Here is a 20,159-nt window from a genome sequence, read left to right as displayed (position 1 = left end):
TGGCTTTCTACTTCCTTCCCATCTGTGATAACTTTGTTGTGATTCTGTTTCTCCTTCTCATCCCATTGCTACTTGGTCACTGCCTGCCAACTCTCTCCCTGACACTGCTCTTTCAGTCTGTTCCTGATACCAATGTTTCCGGGTCCCCACCCACTTCTCTATCCCTGTTCAGTGTCCCCCTTCCCATTCCTGCCCTGACCTAGTACTGGGAGCAGGGAGCGGGTGCCCTGCTGCCCCTGCCAGAGCCAGGCTCCTCCCTGGAGTGGGGAGAGCAGCTGTGAGGTTGGCTCCAGGAAGCACACTGGGCTCAGCTGGCCGCCTCTGTCTAAAGGAAGGCTCAGAAAGTTAGACGTACCACTCAGAGGGTGGAAGTCCTGCCACAGCCCAAACCCAGAGAGTGGCCATCAGCTCCACAAGCACCCTTCACCCCACATGTGGGGTGTACACGCACATGTAATGTGCACCCCTGCATCCACGTGCATGCAGCTGGGACACGAGCGCTGGCACTCAGCTCTCATCGGGAGCTTCTGCCGGTCCTCAGGGCCACCTAAAGGTTGCTTCCTCTCTTTGGAGTCTACTCCAGCCTTAGTTGCAAACTTGTGGCCCCAGTCTGGCCCTTGTAACGTTCTCTATGTAGATATGTATCAAGACCCAGTAGGAGGCTGGGTGGGTGGCTCACACCTGTAATCCTAGCACTTTGATAGGCTGAGATGGGAAAACTGCTTGAGCCCAAGAGTTGTAGTCCCAGCTACTCAAGAGGCTGAGGTGGGAGGATTGCCTGAGCCCAGGAAGTCAAGGTTGCAGTGAGCCACCATGGTGCCACTGCACTTCAGCTTGAGCAGAGAGTGAGAACCTGTCTCAAAACAAAACAAAACAAAACAAAACAAAACAAAACAAAACAAAACACAAAGACCCAGTAGGGAGAAAGAATTCTGACCCAGCCCCAAGTTAGGAGCTGGTGTAATTCCCATCAAGCCCGCAGATTGCTATCCGGCCTCTATGCCTCCCAGAATCTGGATCTAATAGACATTTACTGGGCATCCACCAGTGCTTGGCACACCTGTCACCCCAAGCAAACCTCACAGCTGCCCTAGGTGGCAGGTGCAATTGTCCTCCATTCACAAGTGAGGAGACCGCAGGTCAGTCAGAGGCAGAATTTCCAGCCCAGCACAAGTCTGGCCTGTCCATATGTCCTCTGCCCACTGTGACAACCCATTGTTGAAGATTTGCCAGTGGGAGGAGGAGCTGAAGGAGCCTGCAGAAGCCGACCTTTGACAGCGGGTCCTAGTCCTGGAAAAGACACAACGGAAATAAAGTAAGTGAGATCTGCTGTCCCACTAGGGGCCATGTCAGAGTCAGATTCTGACCAAAAGCTCTGGGCCTGGCATTTTCAGGGTGAGAGGTGTGGTAGTGCTGAGCCTTTAGAGCCAGCTCTAGGGGGCAGGCACATCACAGGTGACACAGTCATAAAGGAAGCACGAAGCCCCCAGAGGGTAGCCCCAGATGTCAGAGTGAGGTGTGACAGGCCTGCCTGTGGGGTGCCCCACTGGTGGTTTATCAGCACAGAGGAGGAGCTGCCTCCTTCCCCACCCCACTGCCCTGGAACTCTGCACAGGGGAGTCCCCAGGGCCCTCGGGTCTCCACAGCCTAGTGTCCGTTCTGTGCATTTGGCCCCGCCTCCAGCCTGTGGTGAAGGCTGCAAACATTGTGCCAGGTCTGCCTTGTCTGGCCTTTTGTTGGGGGCTAAAGCTGCTCCATTTTAGATGTTAATTTGACATGATGACTTCTGATTAACCCCAGTCAAGGAAGGCCTCTAAGATTTCTACTTTATTTACTATTCCTTGTGTAAGAGCACTACTTACCATAAATTCTGCCTTTAGGCCAAAACAAACTTGACCCTAAATCCTGTCCTTAGGCAGATTCACAGAGCATTCTTGCCTTTCCCTATAACTGTCGTACACATTCCTTCCCTATGGTAGATAAGCCCTGGGTCTGGGAGGGAATGGCTCGGGAATCCAACAGCTTGTTTCTAGGACATGGCTTCTCTTTGAGTCCCTCTGAAATGTTTCTTCTGAGAAAGGGGATATGTCAGCCTCTTTCTTTGGCCTCTCAGCTTCCTGGGCCTTTGGAAATAGGCTTGCATATGCCTGTCCACTGTGGAATAGCACTGGGGCCATGAAGAATAATTTGACAGTGCACTAGACTGCAAACTCTCAGCCGCTGCCCTCCAGGATCCTGGCAGGAGCTCCGCTGACAAATGCAACTCCCTTTCTCATTGCATTGCTGCTCACAGGTCTCTGGGTTCTTCCACCTGCTCCTTGCTCTTTGCTGCTGGCTCTCTGTCAGTTGCAGGTCCTCTCCAGCCTGCCCTCTGTTGCTTTTGTCTCACTCCACCACTTAGCTAGAGATTGGGATAAGGTCACAGAGGGCAAGCTCATCAACCTGCACCATGTATGAGGATAGTGGGGATAGGATTTGCCAGACCACAGGATCCCCTTCCAAAGCCGGTTGTTCGCACCTCCTGTTGTGCCTCGTACCCTCCACCAGGTTGCAAACCTCTGTCTTTCCCTTCAGGTTATAGCAGTCTCTTTTGTCTCACCAGTATCAAAAACAGAGCTGGCGCAGAGCAGGAGATCAGAAAACGTTGAGCCCACAGATGCACGAAGGCATGAGACTCAACAAGTCGGACTAATGAGCGGAATGCTCCCAGGGGAACTTTATCAGGGATGAATGCAAAGACCACGTTTGAGCCCAGGACAGGGAGCTGGGGCCAAGTGTTTCAGGTGGAGGAGGCAAACCCTCCAGGTGGCAGAGGGTGTTAGCTCACTCTGGGTGAACCACATTTGGGGCGGCTGAAACACAAAGGTGGTCTCAGGCGGCAGCCCCACCAGGAGTGGGTTTAGACCACAGTGGGTCTGTCCTGCTCAAGACTATACTGGCCTGCAGCTCCTCAGCAGGTTCTGAATGCTGCCTTATGAGAAGAAAAAGGGCAAACTGAAAGTACTGTCTGCCTCCCAAATTTGGGTCCCTCTCCCAGTCTCCAGGCTGGCACTCACCAAGCCAGGGGACCAGCTATCCATCCAACGCCAGTTTGCTGTTTTGTGCTCTGGGCTGGACCCTCCCTCCACTCAGCACAGCCACTGGCTTCCGGGAAACCTGAGATTGGCTTTCTCTGCTTATTGTTTGAAGCTGTCTGGAACTGGGCCTGGCTTCTTTTACAGGATGCTGCCTGCCGACAAGCTCATTCTGAAGTAATTCAAACCAGGCTTGGTCCCTGCGATAAATCCCTGGCAGGGACCAGGAATGACAGCAACACATAGAATAAACGCCAAAGGAAAAACTCAGCCTCCTGAAACACTGTGTTAAGATGGCAAATTCACATCCAGTCACTGTGGGAGGTGCAAGTCAAGTTCACATTAAAATGATAATTTCCAACATTATCGGCTTGCACCTGGGGCTCCTGGTCGGGTGCTAAGTGCATATTTGGTATCCGCCCCAGGCGACAGGATGGGCTCAGGATGTAACTCAGCCTCCCAGGGTTTCCAACAATCGTCTCTAGCCTCAGAGCCGCAACCCCGACCCCACAAATTGTCTTGATTTCCCAGGAACCACTTTTACTCTAATAGAATTTTCTGTATTTTAATAGAAATCTCATTTGGAGCTTCAGAGACTGTCTTTACTTCTCATCTCACACTTTCTGGGTGGCCTAGAATAAGTCATGCAAGTCCCTCAGACTCAGATACCTGACCTATGTCAAGGGCCCCCAGCATACCAAACTTTCCCTCTCGTGCATCTCATTTTATCCTCACCACAAGCCCAGAAGGCACACTTATTTCCCCAAAAGGGATCTGGACTCTAGGGTGTGAAGTACTCTCCCTGAGGCCCCATTCCAGGAGGGAGATGCCAGGGTCTGTCCCTAAGCCTGTGCTTTTTTTTTTTTTTTAATGAATTCTCACTCTGTTGCCCAGGCTGGAGTGCAGTGTTGCGTTCTCCACTCACTGCAAACTCCGCCTCCTGGGTTCAAGTGATTCTCCTGCCTCAGTCTCCTGAGTAGCTGGGATTGCAGGCACATGCCACCACACCTGGCTAATTTTTGTATTTTTAGTAAAGATGAGGTTTCGTCATGTTGGCCAGGCTGGTCTTGAATTCCTGGACTCGAGTGTCTGCCTGCCTCGGCCTCTCAAAGTGCTGGGATTACAGGCATGAGCCACCGCGCCCTAAACCTGTGTTTTTTATGCCCCTGCACCCCAGGACTCTAACTTGGTCCTTTGTGTCCTAAACCTATCACCTGCCTGAGCTGCCCACAAGCTACAGGCTGGGCCGGCTTCTGATTTCTTTTTTTTTTTTTTTTTTTTTTTTTTTTTTTTTTTGAGACTGAGTCTGTCTCTGTCGCCCAGGCTGGAGTGCAGTGGCCGGATCTCAGCTCACTGCAAGCTCCGCCTCCCGGGTTTACGCCATTCTCCTGCCTCAGCCTCCGGAGTAGCTGGGACCACAGGCGCCCGCCACCTCGCCCGGCTAGTTTTTGTATTTTTTAGTAGAGACGGGGTTTCACCGTGTTAGCCAGGATGGTCTCGATCTCCTGACCTTGTGATCCGCCCGTCTCAGCCTCCCAAAGTGCTGGGATTACAGGCTTGAGCCACCGTGCCCGGCTCCGGCTTCTGATTTCAGGTGTGCTCTCCTGCAGGTGGCTTTCTACTGCAGAGAAACTCCAGCGTAGGCCAATTATTGGAGCCTTGGTGCCCTCTGCTGGATAAAGACTAAAATACCAGCCTGAGACCACACTGCACAGTAATGTCTATTTCACATCCATCCATCATCATCCTTGCATTCGCTTATCCACCAACCGATCCATCTCCCTTCCATCCACCCATCTAGTTTTCCATCTACTATGGTTCGAATGTGTCCCCCAAAGTCTGTATGTTGGAAATTTGTTCCTCAATGTGGAGGTATTGGGAGGTGAGGCCTTAACAAGGTGAGGCCTTAGGTCATGGGGGCTCTGCCCCCATTAATGAATTAATGCCATTATCGTGGGAATGGGTTGTTATTGTGAGTTCCTCACCTGCTTGCTCTCTCTTGCCGTGAGCTGCCTTCCACCATGTTGTGATGCAGCAAGAAGTCCCTCACCAGATGCCAGCCCCTCCAGAACCGTGAACCAAATAAATTTCTGTTCATTCTAAATTACCCAGCCCGTGATATTCTGTTACAGCAGCACAAAATGAACTAAGACACTATCTGTCCATGTATCCATCTATCCATCCATCCATCCATCTACCCATCTGTCCATTCATCTGTCCACCCACCTGCCCATCCATCCATCTGCTATCCCTACATCCACTCATCCATCCATCTCAATTTTACTCATGTCCTGTAGGCATCATTTCTCTCTCACTGCAGCATCCCTAGCTCCTCTCCCGCACTAGGCCCTGCAGAGGCCTCAGTGAAGGAAACAAGAAAGATGCCCCCCAACCCATGTGTCCCCTTCCTCTTCGCAAAGCACCTTAACTTCCATTATATCCTTTGTCACGACAAACACTCTAAGGAGCTTTGGGATTCCTATTTAACTGGTGAGGAAACTGAAACCCAGAAAGGCCAAGCAGCATGATGCAGTAGAAATAGTCTTTGGGGACAGAGTGACCAGTTTCAAATCAGGACTCTGTCATTTACTGATTCTGTCAACAATCAGCTCTCTGAATCCCAGTTCCACATCTGTAAATGTAACTCATCCAACATATATTAATTGTGTATATATTATGCACCAGGCTTGGCTTTGAGGGTACACAATGAACACGGCAGGAAAGACCACTGTTTCTCTGAGCCTTATGCTGTAGAGGTTCTGATGAGGCTTCAGTGAGATGAGACTATATTCCAGGGCCATATACAAGTGCCACTTATGTCATGTGATTCTTATTACCTATGTAAGAAAAAAGTTTGGAAATGCTTTCCTGGAAAAAGAAAAGTTGAGGAAATGGTTGACATTATTTTTATTTTTATTTATTTACTTATTTATTTATTTATTTTTGAGAAGGAGTCTTGCTCTGTCACCCAGGTTGGAGTGCAGTGGCACGATCTTGGCTCACCATAAGCTCTGCCTCCTGGGTTCATGCCATTCTCCTGCCTCAGCCTCCTGAGTAGCTGGGACTACAGGCACACGCCACTACACCTGGCTGATTTTTTTGTATTTTTAGTAAAGACAGGGTTTCACTGTGTTAGCCAGGATGATCTCGATCTCCTGACCTCGTGATCCACCCACCTCAGCCTCCCAAAGTGCTGGGATTACAGGCATGAGCCACCGCACCCGGCTTTTAATTTTAATTTTTGTTTTTTGAGATGGAGTCTTGCTCTGTCACCCAGGCTGGAATGCAGTGGCGTGATCTTGGCTCACTGCAACCTCTGCCTCCCGGGTTCAAGCCATTCTCCTGCCTCAGCCTCCTGAGTAGCCGGGATTACAGGCACCCACCACCACACCTGGCTAATTTTTGTATTTTTAGTAGAGACGGGATTTCACCACATTGGCCAGGCTGGTCTCGAACTCCTGACCTCAGGTGATTTGTCTGCCTCAGCCTCCCAAAGTGCTGGGATTACAGGCAGGAGCCACCGTGCCCGGCTGACATTATGTTAATTAAAAAGCAGAACATAGTGGGGTTGAAGGCATGAATTTTGGAGTTAGAGTGCCTGGCTCTAAATCCCAGCTCTGCCACTTCAGAGCTGTCTGATTTTTGGCAAATAATAACCACTCTGCCTTGGTTCTCTCATCCACAAAATAGGGTTAATAATTCAACATATGATTATTGCATATCTAATATATGCCGGGCAGAGTCTTGGGGACCCAGTGATGAGCAAGACAGGGAAGGCCTCTCCTGTTCATAGGAGTGTGGCAACTGAATGACTGCAAAGCACCTGGGACAGTCCTGAATGAGACGTGAATTGGGTTTGCAAAGGCTGTGCGGGTGTCATTTACTTGTGTTGTATGTCTGTTGCTGCTGCCTGACTACCTGGGGCTGACAAGGGGAGTGTGGGCAAAGAGCGTGTCCTGTGGGCAAAGAGCGCAGAACAGCGACCAGAGTGTGGAGGTTGGAGTGAGGCCGGTTTCCCAACTCCAAAGACAGAAGCCTGCAGGCCGAGTGCTCCACAGCAGGGAGCAGTGAATGACTCAGCAGTGGACCTGTGCAAGCTTGAGTGAGATACCACAGGAACCTGCTGTCCTGTCTCAGCAGTGGCATAGAGGCCACTTAAAACTCCTTCCTTGGCGAAGGACTTCCATTTTCCTGGGGAACAGATGGAGTGGCCTTTAACACCCTTGATGGACCTTTACTACCCCACCAGCCAGGGCAATCCTGTCTCCTGGTAACACTCACCAGAGCAATGGCCCTCTGCCTGTGACTCAGTCTCTTCCAGAACCTAGGAGCTGGTGGCCAGCCGTCCCCCAATTCCTGGGATTTGCCTCCTGGTCCTAGCCATGCCCCGCACTCTACAAGTTGCTCTGGGCAAGCGGCCCCAGCTGATGCTGTATGGCATAGAGACAAAGCTTCCTTGTCAATCCCTGCCCAAATTGTTGATTCATGAGCAAAATCAACAATTGTCAATGTGCTAAGCCTTTAAGTTTGAGGTAGTTTCCCATCATTAGATAACTAGAGCATGACACCATACTCTGCTGCTCTCCCCAGGAATTCGAAGAGATAAGATGCTTCTAGGGTGTATGTCACATGACTTGCACAAGCGATGTCACCTTGTATAAGTTACTCATCTACCTTGAGTCTCAGTTTCCTCATCTGTGAAGTGAAGACAACAATAGTAACATCTCAAAAATGCAGATGAAGCCATGAACTCTCCAGAACCTCCTGCTACCTGCTCCTTGTCTTTAGGGTAAAATTTAAACTCCCAAGCCTGGTATTTAAGGCCCTTTTTTATTTGGCCCCTGCAAACCCCTCCAGCCTCATTTCCTGCCATGTCCCAGCCTCAGAAAACCAAGCATTTGCTCTTCCTGGCATTCTCCATGCCCTTGTGCCTCCAGACACTGGCTAATGCTGGTCCTGCTGCCTGATATGCCTTCTTCTCCTATGCGCCTGGCGAGCAGCTATGGACTAATACCAGAAGTGGCCCTAGGAAGCAGACCCTTCAAACAGGATTCTGGAGTTGGGTTGGTTCTGTATTTGTGCAACACAGGGTTTATCTCCTTGCTGGGAGAAATAGGATGCAAGCAGGTTATTGTTGGTGGGAGCAAGGGCTGAAGTGCAGGTCAGAAGCCAGAACTCGGGCTATGAGGCAGCTGTGGCACTTAGCCCAGTGGCAATGAGACTGCTTATGAACATGGTGGAAGCTCCTGGCTACTTCTTTTGTTTTATTTTGTTTTGTTTCTTAGAATCAGATAAGATAAGCAACCTGGCTGTTTCTCACAGCCATGTGTATATGAAATGTGAAATTTAAAATTATGACCATACAGCTGAGAACATGTGACCATCAGAAGGCTTCCACCACAGCTTGAAGGAGTACCTCATGTCATGTGGGTGCAGGGAAGGAAGTTATAACAGGGCACCAAGTCCAGGATCCAGCTAAAAGCTGCAGTGTTGTAACAGCTCCCTCCTCACAGTCTCTTACACTAAAGGAGGGGCACATATATGTGCTTGACACACATGGAAAGAAAACTTCAAAGTGTGCTAGATGGAAACCCACCTTCAGTCATTATAGGAGAAGGTATTGCCTCTTACCAGGTTCCCAGACTGAGCAGTCCACAGACTCAGAGTCCTTGACTGAGGGGAATCTGGGTCCCTTTGAGGAAATTATAGATCACGACGCTTCCTCCAAGGGGGACCTGTGGTATGAACCAAGGTGACTGTTCTCTGAGGAGGGATTCAGGCCATCCAGAAGGTTACTAGAGACTAGGCCAGTGGGCCACTCTTTCCTTAAGAACCAAAATGCCCTGAGGGCCACTGGTAAAGAGTAGCAAAGTCAGGGAACACATGCGATCTTGGCCTGAGACCTTCTAATGGAGGGTCCGGTGGGATCATGCCTGCATTCTGTGGTTGTCTCCCCAGTTTCAGAATGAATGATGGGAGTAGACATATATAACCACTAACAGAATCCCTCGATTTGTTCCCTGGCCCGGGGATTTGGGGTTCCATGGGGGAAAGTGTTGAGCTCCCTACGCAGCTTCCCCTCGCCCAGTGAATACAGCAAAAGCAATCCCCCTCGGGGAATTGCAGAAATTAGTGTCTGCATCACAGACTTGAGAGAAGCAGGGGTGGTCATTCCTATCACACTCCCATTTCAATTGCACTCTGACTGGTGCAAAGACCAGCTGGGTCCTAGAGAATAATAGTATATTATCACAAATGTATTAATAATTAGTATGTGATGCCAAGCGAAGCTGCTGTTCCAGCTATCTTTTGGATCAAGTCAGTACAGCCCTTGACACCTGGTATGCAGCCATTAGCCTGGCAAATATTTTCTTTTCCATTCCTATCAGTAAGGAAAAAGAGGTTTGCAGGACAACAGGATGCCTTTATTTATTGTTTTGTTCCCAGAGCTATGTTACGTCTCTAGTTTGCTATCATAATAGAGCTCAAAGGGACCTTGGATCAGCTCAGTATTCCACAGAATATCATGCTGGTTCATTATATTGATGTCATTTTGCTAATTGGATCTGGTGTTTAGGAGGTAGCCAGTATTTTAAATATCCTAGTGATACATGCCAGAGAGAAGGAGGTACACCTTGCAAAAATTCAGGGGGCTGTCATATTGGTGAAGTTCCTAGGGACCCAGTGGAATACCTTTTCTAACGCGAGAAGCATGGAAGGGGACAAACATCACATGGAAGGGGACATAGTGCTTGGTAAGCCCGTTTGGATTCTAGAAGCAATGTATTAGGTTGGTGCAAAAGCAATTGTGGTTTTTGCCATACTTTTATGCCACATTTGGGAGTGTTGTCTTGATCTATTTAACAGGTAGCCCAGAAAGCTGCCAGTTTTCAGTAGATCCCAGGGCTGAACAGCAGATTTGTGCAAGTTGCCCTGCCACCGAACCTTATGACCCAACAGACCCCATGGTATCTGTGGCAGACAGAGATGCAACATGGAGCCTCTTCAACTTCCAACAGGAGAATCACAGCATAGACTGCTAGGCTTTGGGCATAAAGCCATATATATTATTTTTTTTTTGTGGACAACTTTCATCCACTTGAAAAGCAGTTCTGACTTGCTCCTACTCCTAGTGGAGACCAACTACGACGATGAATACTGAATGACTGTTCTACCAGAATTGACCACTGAATCAGGGGCTATCTGATTCACTGGATCAGAAGACTGGCCATGCATAGAAGCCTTCTATGTTGCCAAGCAGATGGCCCAGACTGCCATAGTACCGTCTCTTATTTTTTGCCACTTCTCCCTCAACTGATACCTGATACCAAAACCATACATGGCGAGTTTCTCATCAGCAGTTGGTAGAGGAGGAAGAAGTCTGGGTCTGGTTCACAGGTGGATATCACGGTATGCTGGTACCAGCCAGAAATGGATGGCAGCTGCATTACCTCTCCAATCAAGGCTGGTCCTGACATACAAGTGGCAGAAGGAAAGCCTCTTGGGCAGGATTTCAGGGGGGCAAAGCTAGTTGTCCATTTTGTGCTGAAGGAGAGAGGGCCAGTGGTACTTATTTACTTTGATTCATGGGCAGTTGACAATGGGCTGTCTGGATGGCCACAGTCTTGCTATAAACAAAATTAGAAATTGGTGTCAATGAGGTATGTGGATAGGCCTCTCAGAGCAGTCACAGGTGTGAAGATACACATGCTTCACATGAATGCCCCACCAGTGGGCATCTATGACAGAAATCCTCAAGATTAGGTGGACAAGATGACTTGTGGCTATCAGTCAGCTTCTTTCCATAGCTCCTCCAGTGCTTACTCAATGGCCATGTGGCTGTGGCAGTCAGAATGGAGACTTGCATTGGTTCGACAACTGTACTCACCAAGGCCCATCTAGTTACTTCCACAGCTGAGTGCCCAACCTGCAGATAGCAGAGGCCACTGCTAAGCCCAAAAACCGGCACCACTTCCCTGGGGGGTCAGCCAGTTACTTGGTGACAGTTTGATTATATGAGAGCTCTGCCTTCATAGAAGCAGCAATGCCTTTCTTTCTACTTGTAGAGATAGAAATATAACTGTGTATAGAGTTGCTTTTCTTGCCTACAATGCTTTTGCCAGTAACATCATTCATAGTCTTATAAGAGTGCCCTATGTGTTACTATGTTGTCCTACACAACATTGTCTCTGACCAGGGGAAGCATTTTACTGCAAAGGAACTGAAGCAGTGAGCTCATCTCCTATCACCCAGAAGCATCTGGCTTGACAGAAATGTGGAATGGTCCATCAGGGAATAGCTCAGTTGCCAAATGACCTAGGGGATGGCATCCTGTGCTTCCAAGATGCAGTATATGCCTTATACTAGGGGCCAAGTGGGCCATCTTCCTACAGTCAGAATGGATGGGCTGGGAACCAAAGAACAAAGATAGGAGTGGCCTCTTTCACCATTACCTACAAACTCACCAGAAGAATGTTTCCTGCCTGTGCCCATGGCCTTGGATTCAGTGGTTTGGAGCACCTAGTTCCCAGGGGAGAAACACTCCCTCCAGAGAATGTAGTAATTTTTCCAATGAAATGAAAACTGAAACTATTGCTTGGCCATTTTGGGCTCCTCAGGACTTTGAATCAACGGACAGAGAAGGGAATTACTGCATCAGCCCAAGTAATCAATTCCAATTATCACAAGGAAATATGGTTGTTGCCTCACAATGGGGACAGGCAGGACCATGACTAGAACCCCATATACTAACTGGGGAGCCATTTAATACTCTCTTGTCCAGTCCTGGTCAATGATAAATGGGGAAACCCAATAAAGACCAGACACACAGGCTTCAGATCCTTCCATCCATACTAACCAATGGCACATCCATTCAGTGTGTTCTTTGCCCACTGAAATTATAACAATTGTGTAGCAATACGAAAAACACTTCCACAAAGTTATAACATGGCATTATCACCCTTCTTTTTTAAATAGCACCTATCACTTTCAAACACCAAAAATACTTCTACTTAGTTATTATGTTTATTATTTGTTTACTAACACACCTTTCCCTACCCCTGCTAGAAAGTAAGCTCTGTGAGGGGGAAAAATCTTTATTTTTTTGTTTTTTTAGATTTATTTGTTTGTTGATGTAGCTCAAGTGTTTAGAACAGTGCCTGAAACATGGAAGGGAGCAAGAGGGAAACAACAGGAATTAGGGGTGGGAGGTGGGGTGGAGGGAAGGCTGGCCCCTTGGCAGAACCATGGTGAGGACGCTCAGTAAACATTTGTTGAACGAATAAAGTGACATGAAGAAAGTGAAACACAGTAATTGCTTCACAAGGCTGCTGTAAAGGTTCAATGAGATGGGGTATGCATAACCCCTAACACAGAGCAGATGCTGAGTGCACCTAGTAAAAGCTAACTTCACCTAGGTAGGAAAAAGCAAGTGGAAGAGGAGGCCTGGAGCCCATGGACTGAGGTCTGTATCTCCACCTAAGTGTTCACCCCAGAAGGGAGTGGCCTCCCTTCTGGCCACTATTTCATTATGTGAAGTGAAATAAGTCCAGCACAGAAAGACAAATATTGCATGTTCTCCGGGAGGCGGAGCTTGCAGTGAGCTGAGATCCGGCCACTGCACTCCAGCCTGGGTGACAGAGCGAGACTCCGTCTCAAAAAAAAAAAAAAAAAAAATTGCATGTTCTCACTCATATGTGGGAGCTTAAAAAGTGGATCTCATGGAGGTAGAAGGTAGAATGATGGTTACCAGAGGCTGGAAATGGAAGTGGGGAGAAGGGGAATGAAGAGAAATTGGTTAAAGGGTACACAAATACAGCTACATAGAAGGAATAAGTTCTAGTGTTCGATAGTGCAGTAGAGAAATTATAGTTAACAGTAATTTATTATGTATTTCAAAATAGCTAGAGAGAAGAATTGTAATGTTCCCAAAACAAAGAAAAGATAAATGTTTGAGGTGATGGATATTCCAGTTACCCTGACTTGATCATTACACATTGTATCCACGAGCAAAGCCCAGACCTACAGTCAGCCCTGCCACTTACCAGCTCTGTGCCCTTGGTCAAATCACCTAACTTCTCTGGGCCATACTTTATAAGATGAGGCTAATAGTAATGCCTGTCTCCATGGGTTGTGTGAATGGTGCCTAGCACAGGGACTGGCACACGGCAGAGGTTCAAATAAAATAAGGGTTTCTTTAGTGCTTGCCCATCCTTCCTCCTGGGAGCCACCCCCAAGCAGGTCTGGAGCTGTCCGGAGTGCTGAAGACCTCCCTTCTCTTTCTCCATCCCCCTCTATGTGTCTCTCTTTATTTCATTCCCTCCTTCCTTCCTGCTTGTGGCTCCCCAGAGCACTAGGGTCTGAACAGATCTAATTTTCCAAGTGGCTTCTTCAGGCTCCTGAGAGGGACAGGTAGGGAATGAGCCATGTAGGAGGCTCTTCCCAGGGAGCAGGGTCAGAAAGGGACAGGCAGAGGAGTGGTGATCGTACAAGCTATTGGGGGAAAGGACTCCCTCAGGCCAGAGTCTACTCTGAGAGCTTGACATCTGGGGACCCTGTTGCAGGAACCTTAGGGCCTACCAAAAGGCAACGAGTCAACTCCAATAACACAGAGTGGCAGGTCGGTCTGTGGGGAGCTTGCTCTGGAAGAAGGTAAGAGGCACCAGGTTGGGGGACAGGAGGATGACCCTTTGCTGCAGGGGCTGCAGGACCCCTGACTATGACAGGAATCCCCCATCCCCCTTCCCCAGGTTCCTGTCACCTTCCCTATTTTGGTCATTTATCTGTTAGTGCAGCTAAAGGCATCTTCAACTTTTGGGGATTATGGGGCTGTGGAGTTGACTAACTCCAGGAGCTTGGCTCTATGAGCCAAGCACTCTGTGGCTAATCTTTGGGGCCCATCTCCCTGAGTCTAAAAATACAAATGGTCTCTCCCCAGGAGGATGGCACATAAGTCTATTGTGCCCAGAGATGGAGGCACTAGAGGCTCACACACTCTTGGGAGAAGGGTTGGGAGAGGAGATGTGGCCAGCTTTAGAGACAAAAACCATCCGTCTCTGGATTTTTGTAAACATGTAGAACATCAGAGCTGAATGATCTTTGGAAATCTCAATGTCTAAGCCAAGTTCTTCCTGTACAGCTGGGAAAGCTGAGGCACAGAAAGGGTTGTAGACTCTGTCCCATAAATCAGCGACAGAACTGGGATTAAAAGCCAGCTCCTGCCTTGACCCAGTGCTGGCCTGCTAAGATCTTCAGCCCTCTGTGAGCCCCTGCAGGCCATCCACTGCAGAGTTCTCAGGATACTGAGCGTGGCCAGCAAGACCTCAGGCCAGGGGAGCCTGCTGCAGCTTTGTGGAACTGAGGGCTACGCACACTCCTTTCTGTGCCTGTCTCCCTGTCTGTACACAGATGAATTGATTTAGATGTTTATATCTCCAAGGATCCTTCAGCTCTGATGTTCCAGGTGTCAATAAAAAGAGGTGATTTTTGTCTTTGACTAGGAGGCAGGAAGCCAAGCTCTCGTTCAAGTTCAGTCCTAAGTTTTGGTGAGACCTTGGACAAGTCACTGTCCCACCCAGAGCCACAGTTTCCTCCTCTGTAAAAGGGAGTAAAAAGTCCTTCTCAGGGCCTCTGGGCATGGCGGTGTGTGCCTGTAGTCTCAGCTACTCAGGAGGCTGAGGCAGGAGAATTGTTTACCCGGGAGGAGAAGATAGCAGTAAGCTGAGATCGCGCCATTGCACTCCAGCCTGGGCAACAAGAGCGAAACTCCATCTCAAGAAGAAAGAAAAGAAAAGAAAGAGAGTGGAATAGAAAAAGAGAAGAATAGAATTGAGCAGAATAAACTAAAATAGATAGGAAGAACAGTAGTAACTATGAGACTGCATTGCAGATAGCAAGGGTAAGTGGTTCTGAGAGATGTCCTTTCAAGGTACTCAAGTTCTATACATTCAGCCTCGTGAGTCTACCAGGGTAAAATGTATTTCTTACTGTGGGGCACAGTCTGCCTGACCCTGGCTGTACTCTGGGAACACGGGGAGGATCAGGCTGGGCTCCAGCCACGAGGAGCCTGAGTATGGTGGGAGACAGGTGTGTATGTGTATGCCGGGCAAAGGGGAGCCCAGAGGCTGGAGCTGCGGATCTGCTTGGAGATGTGGAGGGCTTCACAGAAGAGGTGACATTGGACAGGGCCTGACAATGAGAAATTGATTTTGGAGTGGAGCTGACAGGGAAAGGCATTCCAGGCAGAGCACACTCCAGCTAGTGCAAAGGCGTGGAGGTAGCGTGGAGGAAGACTGGGAGAACATCAACAGTTTGGCTCTGCATGGCCAGAGCCTGGCAGCAGTGGGTGGGGAGACCCTCAGACTCCGCCTCCACCCCTGCTGCAGGGGACTGAGCTCCAGCCACGGTGCTGGCTCTCAGGAGCCAGGAGGCAGAGGGGTGAGGGGCACACTCTCTGGAGTCAGATTGAGAGGAGTCCCACTGCCGCCCCCTCCACCCCATCCGGCACCCATGTGACCTCAGGCAAGTCACCAGACCTCTCTGTCCTATGGTTTCTTCATTAATGGCACGAGGCTGATCTACTGCAGACAGCGGGCTCAGGATCGTGCCTTCACACAGCGGCACAGCTTGCAGCCCGCGCTGGCGTTTCCCGTGAGGTGGCTTATTCCCGAGTTGTGTGGAGCAGCTCCCCCGCGTGGCCAAACACAGAACAGCGCTTCCAATCCTTAAGAGAAAGGGCGTTTTGGGAAGTTGGCCCAGCAGAGCAGATGAGACAAAGTCCTGGCTTCTGTTTCCACTCAGTCCTGGTGGGCCTCTCTTTGAGGACCTCCGGCACTATCTAAGACATGGAGGGGTGGGCTTGTGGCCCCCACAGTATGGGCCCCCAGAGGCTCAGATGAAGCCAGGACTCCAGGCTCTGAAGTCCATGTGATGAGGGGTCTTCAGGCTCCAGCAAGGAGACCCTCAGCCTTCCTGGGTTTTCTGCAGAAAGGGAGTGTAGTGGGAACCCAGGCCACGTCCCAAACAAGTGGTGGCCCTTTTGTGGCTGTCATTGCCATGCTGGTCAGGACCCAAGCGGGGAAGACAGAAAAGATGCAAAGGAAGTCCATTGTGGACCCCGACCTTGGCAAGGGCTCTCTTCTGTCCTGGTGCCTGGGGGTGAAATTGGCAGCTTTATTATTCGGGGCTGCTTCTCTTACTAAGGTCAAGATGAATGTATCCGTGTCTACTTAGACCTTAAGGATGCCACTCAGGACCAAGGTTAAGATTACAAGCGGATGATGATAAGCAAAATGCGGTCTATCATACAGTGAGTATTACACAGTCACGAAAAGGAATGAAGTACTGAGGTATGCTGCAATAAAGACGAACCTGGAAAGCATTACTCTAAGTCAAGGAAGCCAGACACAAGCCAGGCACGGTGGCTCACACCTGTAATGCCAGCACTTTGGGAGGCCCGGGAAGGGGGTGTGGATCACGAGGTCAGGAGTTCGAGACCAGTCTGACCAACATGGTAAAACTCCGTCTCTACTAAAAATACAAAAATTAGCTGGAATACAAAAATTAGCCAGGTGTGGTGGCAGGCGCCTGTAATCCCAGCTGCTCAGGAGGCTGAGGCAGGAGAATCTCTTGAACCCAGGAGGCAGAGGTTGCAGTGAGCTGAGATCATGCCACTGCACTCCAGCCTGGGTGACAGAGTCAGACCCTGTCAAAAAAAGAAGCCACGCACAAAGTACCATGTATTATGTACATTTGTATGACATGTCCAGAATAAGCAAATCCACAGAGACAAAAAGCAGATTCATGGTTGACTGGGGTTGAGGAAGGGAGGAATGGGGAGCAACTGCTAATGGATTTATTTTTGGGGTGATAAAAGTGTTCTATAAGTAAATTGTATTGATGGTTACATAACTTGGTGAATATACTAAAACCACCTAATTGTACATTTTTAAAAGAATGAATTTTATGATATGTGAGTATCTCAATTTAAAATAATTCTTTAAAAAAGAACAAAAAAGGATTATAAGCTGGGGGCCAACCTGCCTGGGTTCAAATTCTAGCTGTACCACTGTGGTGGTTATGTGGTGGTTATGAGTCCTGGGCAACTCCCCAACTGCTCCTCTAGAAAAGCAGAGATAATGGTCAACATGCTTCTTACTGCTGTTGTAACACTGAATGACAAAATGTTTGAGAAGGTTCTTTAGGACAACACAGAGAAAGCTGTCAACAGCCAAGTGTGGAGGCTCACACCTATAATCCCAGCTCTCTTGGAGGCTGAAGTGGAAGGATTGCTTAAACCCAGAAATGTGAGGCTGCAGTGAGACATGATTGCACCACTGCACTCCAGCCTGGGCAACAGAGCAAGACCCTGTCTCAGAAAAAGAAAGAAAGAAAGAAACCATCAATACGTATTAGCAATTGTCAGGGCCAATGGGGTTGGGTAGGGCAGGATGCTGGTCAAAATGATTGGGCAGACAGGCCGGGAAGGCCATATTAATACAAATCTATCCTCCATTAAAGGGATATTTTTCATCAGATCAAACTCAGATTTGGTGGCCTTGGCTGTTATTGTTATGGGGCAGATTAAAGGAAAATTCTACCTTTGCTAGACCAGTGGGGGTGGGGGTGGGGTGGCAGCAGAGCGGGTGCCCGGGAGTTCTGAGCAGCTCTCCGGGGCTAGAGAACTGTGGGCTTCAGGGCAGACCACAGTGGAACTGGGCCTGCAAAGGTGACTCTGCCATCTCTGTCCCCAGTTGTGGTGCTTGGATGCACTTGGCAGTGCTAGCGGGCTTGGAGATGACCACCCTGCTGAGCCGTGCCTGGGCTGAGGGCCTGATGGATGGGAGATTGGTCTTCCTGCCCTATGACACGCTGCTCTTCTCCCTGCCTTACTGCAACCACTCCTACCTGTCTCTCAGCACTGGTGGGCCCCCGTGGGAGGCCTATGATGCAATGCTCACCCTTCAGCCTAGAGTCTGGCCCCATAGACAAGGCCTTTGCTGCTGCCTGGCCCGATGGAGAGGCAGCTGCCCACCTGGGGCCAGAGCAGGTGGGTATGCTTCAAGTGCAGACCCCCATATGCCTTGAGTGTGGGCCCAGGAGCAGGGGTGCATGCGCTCAGGCCCATCTCCACCATGGGCACATGGCCTCTTTTGGACAAAGCATATCTCTGCCTAGTCCCTGGGTGTGGTCAATCTCTTTCTCCTTCTTGTGTACATATATGTATATGTATATGTATATGGCTTTTACCGTGAGGTGGCTTATGTATGTATATGTGTATGTCTGCAGTAGTCCCCCTTATCCAATGGGACATGTTCCCAGACCCCCAACGGATGCCTGATGCCGTGGATGGTACCAAACTCTATATATGCTGTGTTTCCTACACCCACATACCTATAATAAAGTCTAATTTATAAATTAGGCATGGTAAGACATTAACAACAATAACTAAATAATAAAATAGAACAATTATAACAATATACTGTAATACAAGTTAGTGGATGTTGTCTTTCTGCCTCTTTCAAAATATCTTAGTATTTTGAGACCCTGATTGACTGTGGGTAGCTGAAACCACGGAAAGGGAAATTGCAGATAAGGGGGGACTCCCGCACGTCTCTGTCTGTCTCTGTTCTTCCCCGTATCACTCACCTTTTTGTCCTGCCTTGTTCAGTGCTCCTCTGTATCTCTTCTGCTTCTATTTATCTATCTCCAGCCCTCTCAGTCCCTGAAATTCTCATTTCTGGCCCAGCTGCTCTTTCTTTTGCCCGCATTTCTCCTCTTCTGGCTCTGCATCTCTCTAGCAAATGACAGAGATCAGAACGGGAAAGTGTGGGGAGCGCAGGAGAGTGGGAGAGAGGGGAGGATTTTCTCTAGTCATTGCTGTGAATCTGAAGTGTTATGGTGGAGGACACAGCTGCTGGCCTGGCTTGGCTTACAGGACTCAGTGAACTTGGGTCTTCTGGGGATGCCCACTTCTTGGTGTTAAGAAGACTGTAGTGCCTGGAGGTGGTGACAGGGATGTGGGTGCTGATGGTGGCCATTCAGGCAGTCATCCATCTGACGGATGTGGACTGAGTCCCTCTCATGTGCCATTACGTCTGGTGTCAGGAAGACAGTGGCGAACAAGACAGACCTGGCCTTTAAAGAGTTTCTATTCTGTTAGGGGGAGACAGCAGGCAATAACCAAATAACCAGATAACTAAATTCACATAGTGATAATGCCACCGAGAAAACAGAACAGGATACAGTGATAGAGGAGCGGGATGGAGTAGTGGCCAACAAGAGCTAGATGGGCAGGGAAGCGCACTTGAGGGGTGGCACTTGAGCTGAACTCCAAATGGTAAGGAAGCAGCTAGATGAGGATCTGGATGAAGAGCAACCAGTCAGGGGAAGCAGCAAGTGCAAAGGGCCTGAGGCAGAGCGAGCTCCAGTTGATGGAGGAAAAGGAAGGAGGGAGTGTGGAGTGGCTGAGGTGTCATGGGTGATGAGACAAGAATTTGAGATGAGCTTGGGGCCTGAGCAGGTGAGGCTTTATGGGCCACAAGGAGTCTGAACTTATTGTAAGTAAAATGGGACTTCCCTGGCTGCCTCCTGAGAAGATCCGTTTGAGACTTGAGGAAGAAGCCCACGACCCTGGACGTGCTCCACACCCTGAGCTTCAGGCTCCCATCTGTACAGTGAGGGGGTTGGCCAGAACGACTCCCAGGGGCCCTCCAGCTTTGAAAACAATTCTCCCTGGGGTCTACATTCCTCTGCGTCCCTGAATCCAGACCATCCCTGAGTCTCAGGCGTATCTGGAGGCGGGCAGCCTTCCACCCCCAGCCCTCTCTGGCTGCTGCATGAGGACTCTTGGCAACTTGGGAATGGTGCAACCGGGGACCAGCAGATGCATCAGGCCCAGGGGTTCCAGACCTGAGCCCGAGGCAGAGGGGCTGCATGGAGACAATGTTCAGTGCCCTCCCGGCCCGGCTGGGACTGACAGGGAGACAGAAATGGAAACGGGGAGAGGAAAGGTGACATCTCTGAGTCAGAGGCCAGACTGACGCTGGGAGGGGCGATGGCATCACTCCCACTGCCCTGCCCCCTCTC

General features: G+C 49.4%; 1 protein-coding gene across 1 annotated transcript in view; it reads left to right on the top strand.

Moving 5' to 3' along the window:
- Window positions 1–1,346: 1,346 nt before the first annotated feature.
- Window positions 1,347–20,159, top strand: part of LOC105468943 (guanylate cyclase D-like) — a 63,953-nt gene continuing 45,140 nt past the window's right edge. The window contains 6 exon segments of the mRNA XM_071076088.1: window positions 1,347–1,511; window positions 15,594–15,722; window positions 16,059–16,219; window positions 17,825–17,994; window positions 18,059–18,120; window positions 19,841–20,022. Coding sequence (XP_070932189.1) covers window positions 1,347–1,511; window positions 15,594–15,722; window positions 16,059–16,219; window positions 17,825–17,994; window positions 18,059–18,120; window positions 19,841–20,022 — 869 coding nt within the window.

The sequence above is a fragment of the Macaca nemestrina genome, chromosome 12 (assembly GCF_043159975.1).
Source record: "Macaca nemestrina isolate mMacNem1 chromosome 12, mMacNem.hap1, whole genome shotgun sequence".
Taxonomy (NCBI): Eukaryota; Metazoa; Chordata; class Mammalia; order Primates; family Cercopithecidae; genus Macaca; species Macaca nemestrina.
The sequence above is the reverse complement of the archived record's forward strand: the minus strand, read 5'-3'. Positions and strand labels throughout refer to the sequence as shown.